Source organism: Oryctolagus cuniculus, chromosome 15 (genome assembly GCF_964237555.1).
Source record: "Oryctolagus cuniculus chromosome 15, mOryCun1.1, whole genome shotgun sequence".
NCBI classification, from domain to species: domain Eukaryota; kingdom Metazoa; phylum Chordata; class Mammalia; order Lagomorpha; family Leporidae; genus Oryctolagus; species Oryctolagus cuniculus.
The window spans coordinates 32,998,559-33,016,785 of record NC_091446.1 but is presented as its reverse complement, the minus strand read 5'-3'; the positions used below and the strand labels follow the sequence as shown (position 1 = coordinate 33,016,785).

Here is an 18,227-nt window from a genome sequence, read left to right as displayed (position 1 = left end):
TGAATTGGGGTCTTTTTTCCCTGGAGGAACATAATCAAGACTTCTCCAGTTAGGACTCAGAACCGCCAGGAAGACCTGGAAAAGAGGAAAACTGAATTCAGAGTAGACGCGCTCCTGCGAGAAGAGGAGCTTCTTGGAAGGAACTTCATCCTCAAAATGCTGCAGGGTCACGTGGTCCATCAGGCTTCCAAAGCAGACCCCGCTGCCACACCCCCAGGGTGCTCTCTGCCTCCGAAGGCTACCACCTCACCTTCACACCACTCTAACGATTAGAAAGTTCTTCCCGAAATTCGCCTCCCTATGGTTTACGACAGCCCTCCAATCAGCAACGCCACAATGACCCTCGCCACCATTAGTGCATCCTCTTTAACTTTCCATTACATTTCCTGTTGAGATTTATTGTTAATCACAGAAAGTCAAAGAAACAGGTTTCAGGTATCTAATTTTCCTGAGAATGGGGCAGCTTGTGGTAGAGAGTTATATGAGATGTTGAGTACCCTGGGAAAACCTCATGTGAACAAGAGAATCAAGATAAAGATGAAACTATCACAAGTTATAGGGACAGTAACTAAGAACACAATTCCTCCAGAAACCTAGTTTAGGCGTACCACTGTCCTTAAACACTGTTTTAGCTCTGAGCTTCCTGGGAGTGTGAACCGGAGCAAGAAAGTGCTACTTTGAAAATGTTGAAGACTCTCTGGTCTAAGTGCGTCATAGATCACTAGCCCCAGGAAGTGTCCCAAATCAAGCTCAAGGTTGCCCCTTACAGAGAAGGAAACAGGAGGTCAGGAGGCCAGGTGACTGGACTAGCACCGAGCACACAGCTACCAACAGAGCCAGGTAAGGGAGAATCCCTACCCTGTTCAATGCTCCTTACACGGACTGCACCGCCAGACTACTAGTGACAAGTTTGTTAAGAAAACTTGCCCAGTGTAAAAATTAGGGATATGGCCCTATGCACTGGCCAAAGGCATAAAGGAGCCCAAAAAACAAACCCATACCAGGGCTGGAGCTGTGGCGTAGCAGGTAAAGCTGCCGTCTGTAGTGCCAGCATCCCAAATGGACGCCAGTTTGCGTCCCGGCTTCTCCACTTCTGATCTAGCTCTCTGCTAGGGCCTGGGAAAGCAGAAGATGGCCCAAATCCTTGGACCCCTGCACCCATGTGGGCGGCCCAGAGGAGGCTCGAGGCTCCTAGCTCCTGGCTCCATATCGGCGCAGCTTCGGCCATTGTGGCCAACTGGGGAGTGAACCAACGGATGGAAGACCTCTCTCTCCCTCTCTGCCTCTCCTTCTCTCTCTAAGTTTGACTTTCAAATAAAAAAAAAATAAATCTTTAAAATTAAAAAAAAAAAACAACACACTGTCCTGCAAAGACAGACACCTCAAATCCCACAAGCTTACTACCAGATAAGAAAGTTCTGTTGGGGCTAGAGGCCTTCCTTCCTCCTCCTCTCTTTCCTATAATTCCTCTTGTCCCTATATCCATTGAATCTGAACTTCAGAGGTTTCCCATCAAGCAGCTTATTTTAATTCCCATTAGAATAAACTTTTCCTGATGAGAGATTCTGTGCTCTCAGAACAGAACACCATGAGATACTTCATTCTCTCTGAAACACCTGAGCCCAACGGTCACAGCCTGGTGTGCCAGAATCTTTTAAAAAGTACAACACTGGGGCCAGTGTTGTGGCATAGTGTGTAAAGCCTCCACCTGCAGTGCAGGCATCCCATGTGGGCACCAGTTCGAGTCCCGACTGCTCCATTTCCGATCCAGCTTGCTGCTATGGCCTGGGAAAGCAGTAGAAGATGACCCAAGTATTTGGGCCCCTCCACCCACATGGGAGACCTGGAAGAAGCTTCTGGCTCCTGGCCTCTGATCAGTCCAGCTCTGGCCATTGTGGCTATTTGGGAAGTGAACGAGCAGATGGAAGATTTTTCTCTCTGTCTCTCCCTCTCACTGTCTGTAACTCTACCTCTCAAATAAATAAATAAAAATCTTTAAAAAATAAAATTTTAAAAAAGTAAAACATTAGAAAAGATCAGTTTATCCAGTCATCTCCTCATTGGTTGCATCACAATAATACTAGAAGAATCCACTTTTTAAAATAACACTGCCATAATATTTGAAAGAACAATCTGTTAGCAGGTGCTGTACAGTGCGAGATGCCAGAGCAGTGACAACCTGCCCAGAAAGACTGGCTGAGGGGTCACAGCCACCTGCCCAGGGGGTCACAGCCAGACAAGCTGGTGACACAAATGCATAGGCACAAACAGCCAGTGGGGTCTTGGTTCTTTGTCAGTCTGGGCAGATCACAGTGCCCTCCGAGCAGTGCAGTGCAACCACGTCAGCAGGAATTGTGTGCTTTTTCCCTACTATCTCGCCTAAAGATGTGCAAACCCTAGAAAACTACGCATCCAGATCCCAGGCGATTCAGGTCACGCAGCTGCACATTGGCATCAGTCACGGACCCTACAAAAGGAGCAGGGCTCTTTCTATGTTAAGAGAGCTGCTCATATTTGTTGGTTTAGGGTGGCCTGTTCTGGGGAAAAAAGCACCTAGGAAGTGACATCATCTTTTTAAGGTCACTGGGAATCAGTAAGTTCTGACTTCAGTTAATTGGATGGGGCAGGGGTGGCTGTGTCAAGCCAATGCCCAGGCCACACCAGGGATCACCGAGCCCCTCTGCCGGTGTCAGGTATATATAAAAGACCTCTAATGGCGAGACAGCAGGAGGTAAATGACGGCCCACTCACAGCCCACAGCGAGGCAAAAATAGAAAACCAAAAGAGGAAGAAGAGCTGTGACACGCATCGATCCTGGAGCCCGTCTTCCGGTACCCTTAATCAGAGTGCATGTCATACTTCCTGGGGCCCCAGAAGTTGCTAGCCTGGGCAGAGAGGGCTAGAATTTTCCCACTTAAGAATGAGAACGGGGCAAAAGACAAGAGCTAGGCTGATAGGAAACAGAAAAAAAGAGAGCTGTTTCCCCATGAACATGCTCTCCACGAGGGATGCCTTTGCAACCAAACAATAAGGTCTCGCAAACAGGAGGGCAGGCCTCAGCCATGCTCCTCACACAGACTGCAAACCAAGTCTCAGCCCCGCCTCTCCACGGCCCTCTAGGCTGGAACCCATGTCCAAGGCATAGAAAATTCTAGAAAGAAGGCTATTGCCCCAGCACACGATGGAGGGGAAAGTGTTGTCTTTCCCACCTGAGGTCCAGGAGACCTATGCAGTCTCCATCTTCTCCTGTGAATAGGCCACTCCGAACCAGCAAGGAGAGTGCGCTCCCTGTGCCGCCTGTGGTACGCATGACCAGTGCTCCCAGGAGCCCTGCCTGGCACCTGCGTAGCTACTTTCCTGGGGCCTGCTGGCCTTTACTTCAGAAGAATGGCTCACCTTCAGAAATGGCCTTCCTCACGGCCGCCACGTAGGTCTCGGGCTCGTCGTCACAGGTAAGCTCCTGCCAGTGGGCCCAATCTGGAAAGTAGTTCAGAAACTCAGGGCTGTCCTGCACGCCGCAGAGCAGCCTCACCACGCGGTGCGCAGGCTGGAAGGCCCTCTGCAATGGGGGCAGCAGGGCCGGCCGCCGCAGCTGCAGCACCAGCTCCGCTGACAGCAGCACCACCACGCAGCGGGCGCTGAGGAAGAGGTGCAGGTCCTCGGCGGAGAAGCAGGCCTCGGGGCCCAGCCTGTGCGTCAGTATCTTCTGCCTGCGGATCTGCCGGCTGGACAGGAAAAGGTCCTGGAGGTACTGGCACCATTCCTTGGCATCCGGGCTGTAGACGATGAGGATGTCGCATCCTCCCAGCACCCCTGGGAAAGAGAGGCGTGGGGGCGTGTTACCACACCTGCTTCTCCCATTTGGCTCTCTACCCCCAGCAAGTTACAGCACCCAGGCAAGGGGAAGGGCAGTCTGCCTCCAGCCCATGTGTGTGACCTCTTTCCCCACTCACAGACCCTGTCTTTGCCCAAACGTACCGTGCTGTTTCCACTGGGGACAGGTGGGGCGGGGGGAGTGAGCACAGTGTCCGTGCACCTTGTGCAAAGCTGACGCATGAAGCCGTCATGGGTTCTCATGACAAAATGCCAGCCTCGTGCCACATTTCACTGAGAGGTTCCTGGCAAGGTCAGATGCAGAGCCCAGGGAGACCTTGACACCAAGCTCTGCAGAGACCTGGTGGAATCTCCTTTCCTTCCCCATCCACCGTGATATTCAAAATGTTTTTGAAAAGAGTAGAAAATGTAAACTTAATATAGTTCTGATTTCCCCCGGGATGATATTACCAAATTTTTAAAAAATAGCCAGGGAAAAGATTTGAGTTTCATTCTTTTTGGAATCCTGCTTTGCTGGATCCTAATCCAGTGCTAACATAAAACCCAATGCACTCATCTGCAGGAGTATGATGATGAGCTTAAAAGCACTTTGTGGGGCCCACGCTGTGGTGTAGTGGGTAAAGCCACCGCCTCCAGTACCAGCATCCCATATGGGCACCGGTTCGAGTCCCAGCTGCTCCACTTCCAATCCAGCTCTTTGCTATGGTCTGGGAAAGCAGTGGCCCAAGTCCTTGGGCCCCTACACCCCTGTGGGAGATCCAGAAGAAACTCCTGGCTCCTGGCTTCAGATTAGCGCTTGCAGCTAAATGGAGAGTGAATCAGCGGATGGAAGAACTCTCTTTCTCTCTCTCTCTCCCTCTCTCTCTCTCTGTAACTCTTTCAAATAAATGTATGAATATTTTTTAAAAAAAGAACTCTGTGGTGTTGTGGCACAGTGGGTTAAGCCACCTCCTGCAATGCCAGCAACACAAACAGGTGGCGGTTGAAGTCTTGGAAGTTCCAGTTCCACTCCAGCTCCAGCTAATGCACCTGAGGACAGCTCAAGTGTCTGGGCCCCTGCCACCCACATGGAAGACCCAAATAAAGCTCCTGGCTCCTGGCTTCGCTTTGGCCCACTCCTGGCTATTGTGGCCATTTGGGGAGTGAACCAGCGAATGGACAATCAATCTCTTGCTTGTTCTTCCTGTCTCCTCCCTCTCTTTCTTTCAAATAAATAAAATAAATATTTTACAAAAGAGAACTTTGGCAGGGAAAGTGTACAAATGTTTAAAGAAGTCAATGTTAGAACACTGTGTGGGACAGCAGAAAAGCAGCCAGGGCCTCTGACAACGCCGTGGACTCCCGCGGCTCTCCACGGAGCTCAGTCAGGGATGCTTACCCTGATCCCAAAGCTTAAGTAGACCAAGGACAAAACTCGAATGTACAGTATTGCAGACTTCAGAAGATAAATTCTTTGATGATCAGATCTATGTGTGTGTATACTTCTTTATACTCAGGAGAACACAATCTCAGGACCAGAGAAGGCATAAAATTGGCAAAGCTCCGCAACTCTGGAACTTGCGCTAAGGAAAGCGGAGTGGTATTGTCAGAGTAGATTTACCTCTGTCTCTGTACACGCTTGATTTAACCTAAGAGGCAATGTCCTTCCTGATGTGAAGTGCTATGGCAGATGGTGTGCATGAGCATGAGCCGTCAGGTGGGAAATGGACAAGGCTTTACATTCCACTACATTGTCAAGGATGCAAGGTCAGTGACTCTGCTCGGAATTCAGTTACGAATGCCTAAGTGAGAAGTGGTAGCATCCTTCCCTCCCTGGACACACACACACTAGTGAGTATCATGTCCACAATGTGTGCAGTTGGTAGAGAGAGGCTAAATAGCCAGACGGGCTGGCTGCAGTCCCACACCTGGTGAGGAGGAAACCATAGGCAATGGTTTCAACACAGTCAACAATGGATGGCAAAGAAGCAAAGAAGAGAGAAGAGGATTTTTCAGAGCAAAAGCCATACCCTTAAGAAGGCAACGTCGTTCCTGCAGCGCTGACTTAGCAACAATGAGCACTTTTCTGAAACGCTGCCCTGAAGAGCATGTGACATGAGCTATCATTCCAGTTTTATGAGAAAGATGTAATGACCTGAAAGTAAGCCAGCATTAAGATGACAAGCCCCAGTTCATGAGGAAATGAGTACTCATTTCACAAATCTCCCATGCATGAAAATTCCAAAAACTTGACGTGACTAACTACCCTCCAGGAGGTGCAGCATTAACTCCTCAGTGTGGGCTGTGCTCAGTGAGTTCTTTTTTTTTTTTTTTTAAGATGTATTTCTTTATTTGAAAGGCAGAGATACAGAGAGGCAGAGGCAGAGGCAGAGAGAGAGAGGTCTTCCATCCACTGGTTTACTCCCCAGATGGCCACAATGGCCAGAACTGAGCCAGGAGCCAGGAGCTTCTTCCAGGTCTCCCACTTGGGTGCAGGGACCCAAGATCTTGGGCCATCTTCTACTGCTTTCCCAGGCCATAGCAGAGAACTAGATCGGAAGTGGAGCAGCCGGGACTCGAACCAGCGTCCATATGGGATGCCAGCACTGCAGGCAGCGGCTTTACTCGCTACACCACAGCGCCGGCCCTGCTTAGTGAGTTCTTTACAAAGAGCACAGAGTGGAAGGAGCGAGTGGCTTCACAGAGGAGAAACCTGGTGAACTCCGCCTCAGTCTAGTGACCCGGCCGACATCCACAGTCATGAATCATGTTACTAGGAAGCGCCCTTATTCGATGATCTTCCTCCCCCAGACTCACCTCTTCACTCCAATGGTGAGGAAAATCTCAGAGAAATCCCAGCTGACAGACAGACATTCTACAGAGTAACTGCCCGGCGCTCCTCAAAACTGCCACCATCACCAAAAGCAAAGATGACAGTCGGAGGAGACTAAGGAGACTGGGCTACCAAATGTAACATGGACATTAAGCGGGTAAATACAAATGGAACACCACTGCCGCACCACGGCATTAGGATGGGATCCTGGGGCGGAACAAGGACACTGTAAGAACTCAGGAAATCCAAGTACAGGCCAGTTAATCCTAAGTTATCAACACTGGTTCACCCATTGTAACAAATGCACCACACTATTGGAGATGCTGCTATAGGGGAGGCCGGGCCTGGAATACTAGAAGCTCTCTGGTTCTATCTTGGCAATTATTCTGGCAATCTCGAGCTGTTCTCCAGCAGGACGGCATGCCCAGATCCAGGCGTTTGGGGCAGTGAACTGGCTGATGGAAGACATTTCTTTCTGTTGCTCTGCCTTTCAAGTAGATGAAATGAAATAAACACACGTTTGAAATGTTGCTTTTTTTTGTTTTGTTTTTTTGACAGGCAGAGTGGATAGTGAGAGAGAGACAGACAGAGAGAAAGGTCTTCCTTTTGCCGTTGGTTCACCCTCCAATGGCCACCACGGCTGGCGCACTGCTGCCAGCGCACCGCGCTGATCCGAAGGCAGGAGCCAGGTGCTTCTCCTGGTCTCCCATGGGGTGCAGGGCCCAAGCACTTGGACCATCCTCCACTGCACTCCCAGGCCACAGCAGAGGGCTGGCCTGGAAGAGGGGCAACCAGGACAGAATCAGCGCCCCTACCGGGACTAGAACCCGGTGTGCCGGCGCCGCAAGGCGGAGGATTAGCCTAGTGAGCCGCGGCGCTGGCCAAAATGTTGCTCTTAAAACAAGGCAACTGAAATAAAAGGCCCCAAAGAAGTTAGTGGAAGACAGCTGTTTTAACCATCTCGTTCCTGGGGTTCCAGAGTTAATCCAATCCCCTTTGAGCAGAGGTATGTGAGAGGAAGTGGTTAGGGCCTCAGACTAGTTAATACTTTAGCCTCCTTGGTCACTAACTTGTGTTGTGACGGAGACTAAAATCCAGGGAAACTTTGCCTCTGCGGAGATGCGGCCGGGGGAATCTGTCATCTTCCTGACTTGGTTTGTTGTTGCCGAAACTGAAAGCTGAGGAAGCTGAAGCCCCTCCCTGCTGCGCTGGGGCACACAGGACCCAGGGCCTGGGGTCACCCCTTTCTTCCGCGATTATTTCCTTCCTCTAAGCACATGTTACTTCTCCACCAGTCCCCGTTCACTTCTCACATTCTTGGTTTGCTTCTGTATCGAGAGAAACTAAATACGTGAACCAAGCAGAAGCCCCAAAGCCCTAGACAGGCATGAGGAAGCGGCTTTGCTCTTGTGAGGCTTAAGGAAACTGTTTGGCTACAGGAGGAGGGCAGGATGGGGAAGGGGGTGGGGGGGACTGGCTGGGGGCAGCGGGGAGTCACCGTGCCTGCAGGAAGTGCCAGGGAGCTTCTCAAACTGCCTGGGCCATCTCCTGGGCGTGAGGTGACCCTGGCACGGTGTGCGCATCTCTCCTGGGGGCCTGTGTGTGAATGTTTAGCACCACATCGGGAGAGGGACGTGAGACAGGAACAGCAAGCAGGCCAGAGAGAGAGAGAGAGAGAGAGAGAGAATCTGGTAGGGAGTGTGGGAGAGCCATCCTGTCCCTCACAGAGGTCAACTTCAGGGTTCGAGAACCACTAGAAGCTAAGGTCACCAAAAACGGGCAAAGTCCCTTCAAGCCCTGCGGTCCTGGGAGTCCAGGAGTGGTAGAAGGATATGGAGATCCGAGACCTTGGAGAGAGGGAGCAGGTATGGTTGGGGCTTCTTCACACCCCTCCAAGCTGAGACATGACAGAGAAAAAACTAGGCCTCCCCTAGCCTCAGACGGATCATTTGGGAAAGCCACTCAAGCCCTCTTTCTCACCTTGTTTTCAAGTGTCACTACATACGATGTTATCCATGACCTAGAGAATATTCTGGGACAGGCTAATTCCATTTCATTTTATTTTGCTACCCAAGGCCCTTCCAAGGAAGGGAGCTAAGATTCTCTGGGATTTCAACGAGCAAACATGTCTTTCAGAAAATAGGGGCCAGTGCTGTGGTACAGCAGGTTAAGCCTCCTGCAACACCAGCATCCTGCTTTGGAGCAACGGTTGGAGTCCCACTGCTCCACTTCTGACCCTGCTCCTTGTTAATCCACCTGGGAAAGCAGCAGAAGATGGTCCAAGTACGGGCCCCTGCACCCAAGTGGGAGACCCAGATGGAGTACCAGGCTCCTGGCTTCAGCCTGGCCCAGCCCTGGCCATTTGCAACCACTGGGAAATAAACCAGCAGATGGAAGATTCTCTCTCTCTCTCTCTCTCTCTCTCTCTCTCTCTCTCTCTCTCTGTGTGTGTATTTGGGAGAGTGTGTGTGTGTTTTGACTCTGCTTTTCAAATAAATGAAGAAAATCCTTTAAAAAAGAGAAGACCAACGCTCACCCTTAGGTAGGAGGGAATTTAGGAAGGCCAGAGGATCAGGCCATGAAGCAGCAAAGCACTGACACATGCCACACGCTGCATGGAAACAGCCAGTCCCCAGAGACCACACACTAGAGAGCCCCACTCATTTGAGAGTCCAGAGTATGGAACTCTACAGACACAAAGCAGATCTTGGGGCTGGGGAAGTGGGGAGAACAAGATGACAAGCATATGGAGTTTCTTTCTGAGGTGATGAAAATGCTATAAAATGACTATGGTAGAGGTTACATATCTGTGAAGATGCTTAAAGCCACTAGATTGTACATTTAAGTGGACGGGCTGTATGGCATACGAATTACACCACAATAAAGCTGTTTGAAAAAAAGGAAGTGCAAGCATTTTGCCTAGAGGTTAAGACCCTAGCTATGATGCCTGCATCCCATATGGGAGTCCCTGAGTTCAAGTCCCCGCTCTGTTCCCAGTTCCAGCTTCCTGCTGACGCAGACGTTGGAAGAGAGGAGATTATTCCAGGCACTGGATCCCTGGCTTTCATGTTTGATAACTGAATCAAGGTATTGTCTCCCAGCTCTGGCCTGTCCCAGCCCTGGCTGCTGTAGGCATTTAGGGAGTGAACCAGGGGACAAATCTTTCTGTCTCTCTCTCTCTCTGCCTTTTGAATTTAAGAAGAGAAAAAAAAATAATGCACATTAGAAAGAATAGGGGGTGGGAGGGAGACAAAGAGGGAGGAAAGGAGGGAGGGAGGGCGGAGGGAGGGAGGGAGGGAAGGAAGGACCATAGGTGAGAGTAGCCCAGACGACTGCAGAACTTGCAGCATCTTGGCAAAGGTGTCTCCCATGAGCCCTGGTACCTCCACATGATTCTTCCAGACCTCAGGGAGCCTCGGGGACCCCAGAGGCCCACTCCCACATGCAGCTCCCAGGTGGGACTCACTGCAGAGCCTGTAGATGGCAAACGCCTGCAAACACCACTGCATAGCCCATAAAGATCCGCAGGTTCAGTCACTGGCTAGGGGACCACGTGAACCAGAACTGGCCCTCCTGGTGCCCTCGGCCATGCTCACAGGACACTGGACAAGAGTGGCCTTCTTGGCCTCCTCTGCCCAAAGGCCTGTCCAATTTGCTGGTTCCTGGATGCAGCAGCCCAGGGCCTGCTCCCAGCTTTGGAAGGAGGTGGGAACTGCACTGGCTCATTCTCTGCTCTCAGCTCCCTCTCCACTTTCACCCACCTACCCCAGTCCCTCTGGCCTGCTCCTGCTCCTTAAACACTGCATGCGTCCACTGCCTAAAGCACTGGCCCCCAAAAGTTCCTTCCCTCTGCTCCTTCAGGTCTGGATGAAACATCCCTTGCTCCATGAGGCCTAACCTGGCCACTTTATTTGAAGTACCAACCCCTCTCTATTCTCCACAGCACACATCATACCAAGGACTTTCCTTAGTAGGTATATTACAACTTTCCCTGCTCCAAAAGCTCCACGGGGGCATGGCTTTTGCCTTTTCTGTTTACTGTATAGACACCCAACCCCTGGAAACAGGACACATGCCATAAAATATGTGTGGGAATGAATTTCCCTCTGGATAACTCTGCTTCTGCTTCCAGTGGAATGCGTGAATTCTTTCTTTCTTTCTTTCTTTCTTTCTTTCTTTCTTTCTTTTTTTTTTTTTTTTTGACAGGTAGAGTTATAGACAGAGAGGGACAGACAGAGAGAAAGGTCTTCCTTCCGTTGGGTCACCCCACAAATGGCCGCTACGGCTGGAGCTACGCCAATCCGAAGCCAGGAGCCAGGTGCTTCTTCCTGGTCTCCCATGTGGGTACAGGGGCTCAAGCACTTGGGCCATCCTCCACTGCCTTCCCGGGCCACAGCAGAGAGCTGGACTGGAAGAGGAGCAACTGGGACTTAGAACCCGGTGCCCAATGGGATGCTGGCTCCGCAGGCAGAGGATTAACCAAGTGAGCCACGGCGCCAGCCCCTGCATGAATCCTTACTCACAACACAGCTTCTTCCAACTTCCAGAGTCCAGAAGCTGAGATTGATTTCCAGCTCCCCTCAAACAATGAGCTTGGATCCCCAGAGCCCATGGAACTGTCACCACTGGACTTCCAAAGCACCCGACCAGGCTGGAGCTCAGCAGAGCTGGGGGAGCAGGCACTTCCTACAGCACCTGCTCACACCCTCCGGAAACAATACTTTTTCCCCGGCTGCCTAGGAGTTCTCTGTCAAGGGGTGCTTGCTTCTTGTCTCACAGGTCGCATCTCTGCCAACACCTCCTCGCCGAGACACCAGCGAGCCCTTCACAAACGTGGTGACTCTCCTCCTACCTAGCAATTCCCTGCATGCCTTTACAAGACCATAATCCCCGGAGGGCACCGCCTGGGCGAGCCCTGCTTACCCCCGGGGAACAGACCAGGTACACACAAGCCCGTCAGTGATCTCTAAGCATTACGAGGACGTGAGTGAGCGATTTGGCTGCTGTACACATCCATGAACCCGAGAAGAACCCAACCCCAGCCAGAAACGACTCCCGGCACCTTTCGTCAGTGACCTCCAAACTCTGCCCAGCGCCCGAAGTGCTGCAAAGGACACATGCAAAGCGGAGCTAACGGGGCAGTGCGCCTCGGTTCCTGGCGAAATCCAAACCGGGAACACCACGTCCAGTGTGAGTGGAGGAAGGCGGCCGAGCGCCAAAGCCGACCGAGGGCTGTGCGCGCGCCCCCTTTTGGTCCGGAGAAGCATTTGCCCGGCGGGGACAAAACGCCCGCCGCCTGCTTTCAGCTGGGCTACGGGTTCGCAGGGTGGAAGGAGCGGGGAAGACGACCCTCGGGAGCTCTGAGCGTCAGAGGCGGAGCAGAAGTGCCTTGGACGACGAGGGACAGGGGAGGATCAGGCGGGAGGTGAAGAGAAACCCGCAACCGGCCGCGAAGGGGGCCGTGGGCCAGCGGAGGTGGGAAGTTTGCGACGGAGAACTGAGAACACAGAAGGAACCCGAGTCCCGCGCGCGAGCGGGGAGGCGCCGGGCAGGGCCGGGCCCTGCCAGCTCACCTGAGGCTGCCATGCCGTGGGCCGCAGTCGCATCCCCTCCTCGCCGCGTGCGGCTGCCCGGAGCCGGCGCCCGGCGAGTCCCTGGGCGCGGGGCGGGAGGGGCGCGGCGCTGGCGCAGGACCGGCCGCGGCTCCGGCGCTTCCTCCCGGCCGCCAGCGAGGACTGACGGCGAGGGCGTGTCCGCAGCGCCCGCCCCGCCTGCGGGGCCCGGCCTGGGCACCTGCGCCCGCGTCCGTTGGCAAGGGGAAGTGAGAGCCCCACGCCGGCGGGGGCCCTGGCCAGCTCCCCGTGCCGCCCCCCTCTCGGCGTCGGGAGTCGCCAGGGCCTTGGCGCCACGTGCGCCTCGCGCCTCGGGAACCCTACCCCCAATAGGCCAGCAGCCCAGGGTGGAGGGACGTTGGAAAGGGAGGGAGAGATTGGGCTGCGCGTCCTCTGGGACCTGGGGTGGGGGATGCTTATGAACACCAGCTGTCTAGACCACCTCCCCATTCCCTGGGGCTTGTCCCTGAGCCGATGCCTCCGCAGGAAAGGGGAGGGGCAGAAGATTGGGCACCTGGCTGTGGTGTCTTTGTTACCCTTGACCACCCTGCTGTGACGGTTGTCATTCCTTGGATCTGGCCTTAGCCCATGAACATTTGGTCACCATCTCATATGACAACTGGTGGGGTGACCACCGCTGTTCATCGTGCTGCTGTATGCTGGGCAAGGTGCTACACGCCCTTCCACACGTTAGTGCATTGCTTCCTCAACCCTTTCTGTCTATGCGTTGGAGCACGAGCAAGCCAGCACCGTGCTCAGCCTCCACGGAGAGTAAATGCTGCTCAGGCTCCATACCAGCGTCCAGAGCCACAGCACCTGCCCAACCTTTCCTACCCCCTTCTTGTCTCTTTCCTTTTCCGGCTCCTGTACCTAACATGACAAGCACCTGCCCTTGGGTCCTCAGGAACCCAGGGTCCAGAGGATGGACCCTGCCAGCAGAGAGAAGGGCAAATTAGGGTTCAAGTCTAAGTGGAAATAAATGAATCGGATTTAAGAACGGAACCACTAAAATGAAGGTGTATTAGGTTTTTACTGTTGCTATAATGAATTACCAAAATCTAGTGACTTAAAACAGCACAAACATGGCCTCTTACAGCTCTCCAATACAACAAACCGCATGGCATGCTCTTAGGATCCATGAAGATAAACAGTGCAGCTAGGCCTGTAGAAGGTGCCCTGCACTCGTTCTCAGAGGCACTAGTACTCTTGGGTTTCACGCATTTCTTCTCTTTGTAGTACTTGCTATTTTTTAACTAAATGCATGCTTTTGCTTGCTTTTCCCGCTCTGTCTCCCTCCTCTACAACGTGTCTGTGTCATTCATCTTTGCAGAGGTAATGTGCTCTGTGGAGTTATGCATCTTTAAAGGAATGACTGAACTGTTGAAGCTTCCCAGTAACAATATTATAGAGAATGAAAACATCACTCTCACTTTCTGGGGGATAATACTTATTTTTCCTAAGATGCTGATGGATACTAATTTTGAAGCCAGAAATTGTAGTTTTGCTTTTTTTTCTGTCCTCACAACAAACCCATATGACAGATGTACATTGCTATTTATATTTTATTAATAAACTGAAGCTTGTATTTGTAGAAAAAACAATAGTGTGACATGAATCTCACTAGGCATGGTTGGGTTCCTTTCTGCCAGAGAAGAGTCCATTTCCTTTGCTCTTTCAGCTTCCTAAAACTGCTCACATTTGGGTCACAGCCCCTTCCTCCAACTTCAAAGCCAGTCATATAGCATCTTTCTGATCTTGCCTCTGTCATCACAATTCTCTGTCTCTGTGTCTCTCTGTCTCTCTCTCCCTCTCCCCCTTTCCCTCTCCCTGACTTTCTGTCTCCTCCTGCCATCATTTCAGATCCTAGTGATTGCCTTGGGACTATTTGGATAACCCAGGAAAATCTCCCTAGGAAGGTCAGCTGATTAGCAATTTCAATGCCATCTACAGCTCCAATTCCCCTTTGCCATAGAACATGGAATATTCTCAGTTTCTAGGGATTAGAGTGTGTACATCACCAGGAACCATTTCTCTGGTTCCCACAGGCTGGGGATTCCTAAAGCACATTTGAGCTTGTTGCCTGCAACCTGCTCCTGTTGGCCCGACCTCCATGCCCCATCAGACACCACCACAGTCCTATACTCTTGTTTAGTAGAAATTATATAGGGTTTGGGTCATTTTGTGTCTCCTCCACTCAGTTATAAGTATCTCAAAGGCAGAATCAAAGTCCGTCTTTTTCACTGAGAAACCTCCAGCACCAGGAGCTAACACTGGATAGAGACTATGCTCAGAAACGGTTTGCCGAGTGGATAAGTGAATATCACCAGGAAGTCCTCAAATTTCAGACTAAAGGATACGAGGGGTCTTTGGGCAGTGAACACTTTGGAAACCTGACAAAAGTAGGCCATTCGGAATAAGAGCCATCGGAGTAAAGGTGGAAAAAAGCTACAGTTTGGAAGTGTTGAGTTTGAGGTGTCCATAGGATGTCCTAGGAGTCTGTCTTTTCAGGAAAGACAGATGGGGACTAATGGCTGGTTGAGGATGTTGCCCTTGGCACTGAAGCTGCTTGAGTGGAAGGGGACAGGGGACAAAGAGCCCAAGGGCAGACCCATGGAGAAGAAGGATCCTGCTTAGGGCCACAGGCAGAAGGGTCTGCAAAGGGAACCAGGGCAAGCAGACAGGTAGATGAAAGGCAGGGCTGAGTAGCCCAGAGCCCTGGGAAGGAGAGTTTGGAGGTCACCAGAGTGTGGATCCCTGGGAGGGTCTGGGAGAATGAGATCTGATCTAAAAACAACAGATCACTGGGTCACCAGTAACATCCAGGAGTCCAACCCAGAGCAACAGAGGCCAGGCTGCTAGAGAACGGGGGCTGTGAGGAAGGCAGCCTGGGGCAGGGGACAGAGATCTGGACAGAAAGACAGGAGCCCCAAAGTCTCACGTCCACCCTCCCCCACCCATGCGGGGCCTTGGACAAGCAGTAACTCTGCAAATGCCTCGCTTCCTCATGTGCAGTGAGGACCCACAGCTCAGTCAGTGCCAGGACTCTGGAAGACACCTTACCTGGAGACCCCTGAATGAACACCGACCTCCAGACGCTACTTCTCCCTGCAGCCCACTCACTCCTCACAGGCCTCCATGGCCCTGTGGAGTCATCTCTACCGAGGGTCCATTCATTCAGCCAAGGCCAACTCCCCCGAGGCCCCCACTGAATGTGTGGTCCTCCCTCCAGCTCCTGCTACCAGGGGATGAGGGCCCTTTCCTGCCTCCTAACCAGGAGGCTCTGGACAACTTTAAGTTAAGGAGACCTCTGCACCAGCTACCACTGTTAGAGGGCATTTACCAGGTGTGGGGGAGGTCTTGGGTGCGGGGCCCATTCTCCAGTTCTGCTCCCACTGCTGCGCAGCACTGACCTCTGGCATTTGGCCGGGAAGGGGATCCAGACCAGCATGCCCCTGGTGAGAAGACACGACTGCTTCTAACACGGGAAATTCTACCCCCTTTTCTTTTTGCAGGTGGGTGGGTTGAGGGAAGTAGTGTCTGTTTGCTTTTGCACCTCCATTTAGTGGGTTTTGCAGACATAGCGGGGGTGGGGCGGGCAACAGCTTCTCTAAAAGGCCCCACCAAATGGGTTTGAGGAAGACTAGAGAACCTGGACTTGAATACTGCCCACAGACCCATCTGGCCTGGCAAACATGAGGGGCCAGAGTTGGATGTCTGTCATCCAAGGAACAAGGGGCAGGGTGGGGAAGGGAATTCTTGTTTGCAGATACATCTTCAAGACATTATATCATAATCTCTCAAACCTTGGGGCCAGTCTTTTCTCTGCTTCCAGAAGCCTCACTTGCTAGGCTAAAAGGTGGAGACAGAGGACAGAGGACCTAGGCAGACTGGACACTCCCAAGTTGCCTTAATTCTCCTAACTACCCTATGAGGTTAGGGACTAAAAGTAAACCCATTGTATTGATACAGAGGTTAAATAGCTTTTGCCCCAAAGCACACAGCCAGGAAATGCAGAGCTGGGTTTTGAACCCAGAAGGTCTGGCTCCAGAATGTGTGCTGCTGTCCATTAGTGCAGGTGTAAATGCACAGCAGGCCCACAGTGACCAAAGGCCCTGTGCTGGTTTCTCCTCTGTGGCAGGTGGGCAGAGCATAACTGTCACCCAGGGGCTCCCACCTCACTCTCACAAAACGCCATCATAGGCAGAAGGTCCTCCTTGGGAGCTCCCCTTGCATTCCCACTTCCTGTTCAACTCCCAGTTAGTGTCCCAAGACCCTAGTCCTTTGAGAGTGGGCCTGTGTCTTTCACCACAGCATCTCCAGTGCTTAGCATGGGGCTCAGACCTAGGGGGGGGAGTCATTCGTTTTTGAATCACTGAATCCAACCTACTTGTTTTTATATATGAAGGTACTGAGTATGTGAAGATTGGACTGTATGGGGCAGGCAGATGGCACATCACAGGTGCAAAGGTTGGGAAGAGAATCCCAGGGCACTAAGAGCCTGGTGTGGCCTGGTAGACACCCTGGATTAGTAAAGAGTGCCCTTGGGGCCCACACTGTGGCGCAGCAGGTTAAGCTCCTGCCAGCATCGCAGATGAGCACTGGTTCAAGTCCCAGCTGCTCCATTCTTATCCAACTCCCTACTAATCTACCTGGGGAGGCAGCAGAAGTCCTTGGGCCCCTGCTACCCACATGGAAGACCGCATGGAGTTCTGGACTCCTGGCTTAAGCCTGGTCCAGCCCCCTGCAGTTGTGGTCATCTGGAGAATGAACAAGTCTCTAACTCTGCCTTTCAAATAAATAAACAAATCTTTAAAAAAAAAAAAAAAAAAAAGACTACTTCCCTTTCTATCTGCTTGAGACTGTTGGAACTCAACCTAGTATGGCAACATATTAAAACCCAATGCAGGCCGGCGCCATGGCTCAATAGGCTAATCCTCCGCTTGTGGTGCTGGCACTCGGGGTTCTAGTCCCGGTTGGGGTGCCGGATTCTGTCCCGGTTGCCCCTCTTCCAGGCCAGCTCTCTACTGTGGCGTGCCAGCCGCGGCGGCCATTGGAAGGTGAACCAATGGCAAAAGGAAGACCTTTCTCTCTTTCTCTCTCTCTCTCACTGTCCACTCTGCCTGTCAAAAAATTAAAAAAAAAAAAAAAACAATGCAGGCTGGCACTGTGGTGTAGTGGGTAAAGCTGCTGCCTGCAGGGCCAGCATCCCATATGGATGCCAATTCTAGTCCTGTCTGCTCCACTTCCCATCCAGCTCTTTGCTATGGTCTGGGAAAGCAGTAAAAGATGGCTACTGGCTTCAGATTGGTGAAACTCCAGCCATGGCAGCCATCGCAGCCATCTGGATGGAAGACATGTCTCTCTTTCTCTCTCTGCCTCTGCCTCTGCCTCTCTGTAACTCTGCCTTTCAAATAAATAAATAAATAAATTTTTTTTAAAAAAAAATGCAGGGGCAGGTGTTTGCACAGCAGTTAAAATGCCACTTGAGATGTCCACATTTCATATCAGAATGCCTGGGTTAGAGTTCTAGCTCTACTTCTGATTCCAGTTTCCTGCTAATGCATACCCTGGGAGGCAGCAAATGATGGACCAAGTACTTGGGTCCCTGTAACCCATGTCAGAGTCCTAGATTGAGTTTCAGCCTTGCCCAGCCATGGTGGTTGTGGGCATTTTAGGAGTGAACCAATGGATGGAATATATCTCTTTTTGCCTCTTTGTCTTTCTGCCTTTCAAATAAATAAAAATACAGACAGAAATAAATTTTTAGAAGAAGACATTTTAACATAAATAAATAAAAAATAAACCCAATGCATGTCATTTGGGAACATGTACAGTGTTTCAGGCACAGCAACTTTGCAGATTAAGCGTAGAAGCCTAGCCCTTCCAAGAGTGCAGAATTCTTTCCCAACTCACCAAAATGGCTACTTCTCATGAATATTCTGCTACAGCCCGGCAGTCCCTACTTGGGC

The 18,227-nt window shown here is 51.6% G+C and overlaps 1 protein-coding gene across 6 annotated transcripts in view; it reads right to left on the bottom strand.

Moving 5' to 3' along the window:
* The window catches only part of PIK3AP1 (phosphoinositide-3-kinase adaptor protein 1), a 218,201-nt gene that overhangs the window by 114,092 nt on the left and 85,882 nt on the right, over positions 1-18,227 (bottom strand). For 2 of the 6 annotated variants that reach the window (XM_070057477.1, XM_070057476.1), the window contains exons 3-4: positions 5,844-5,968; positions 3,397-3,813 (exon numbers count right to left, since the gene is read on the bottom strand). In XM_070057477.1, the coding sequence (XP_069913578.1) occupies positions 3,397-3,813; positions 5,844-5,968 (542 nt within the window). Of the gene's footprint in view, positions 1-3,396; positions 3,814-5,843; positions 5,969-11,708; positions 11,929-12,219; positions 12,673-18,227 lie in introns of those variants that run through there. The other 4 variants (XM_070057474.1, XM_070057475.1, XM_070057479.1 and 1 more) reach the window with 3 other exon arrangements.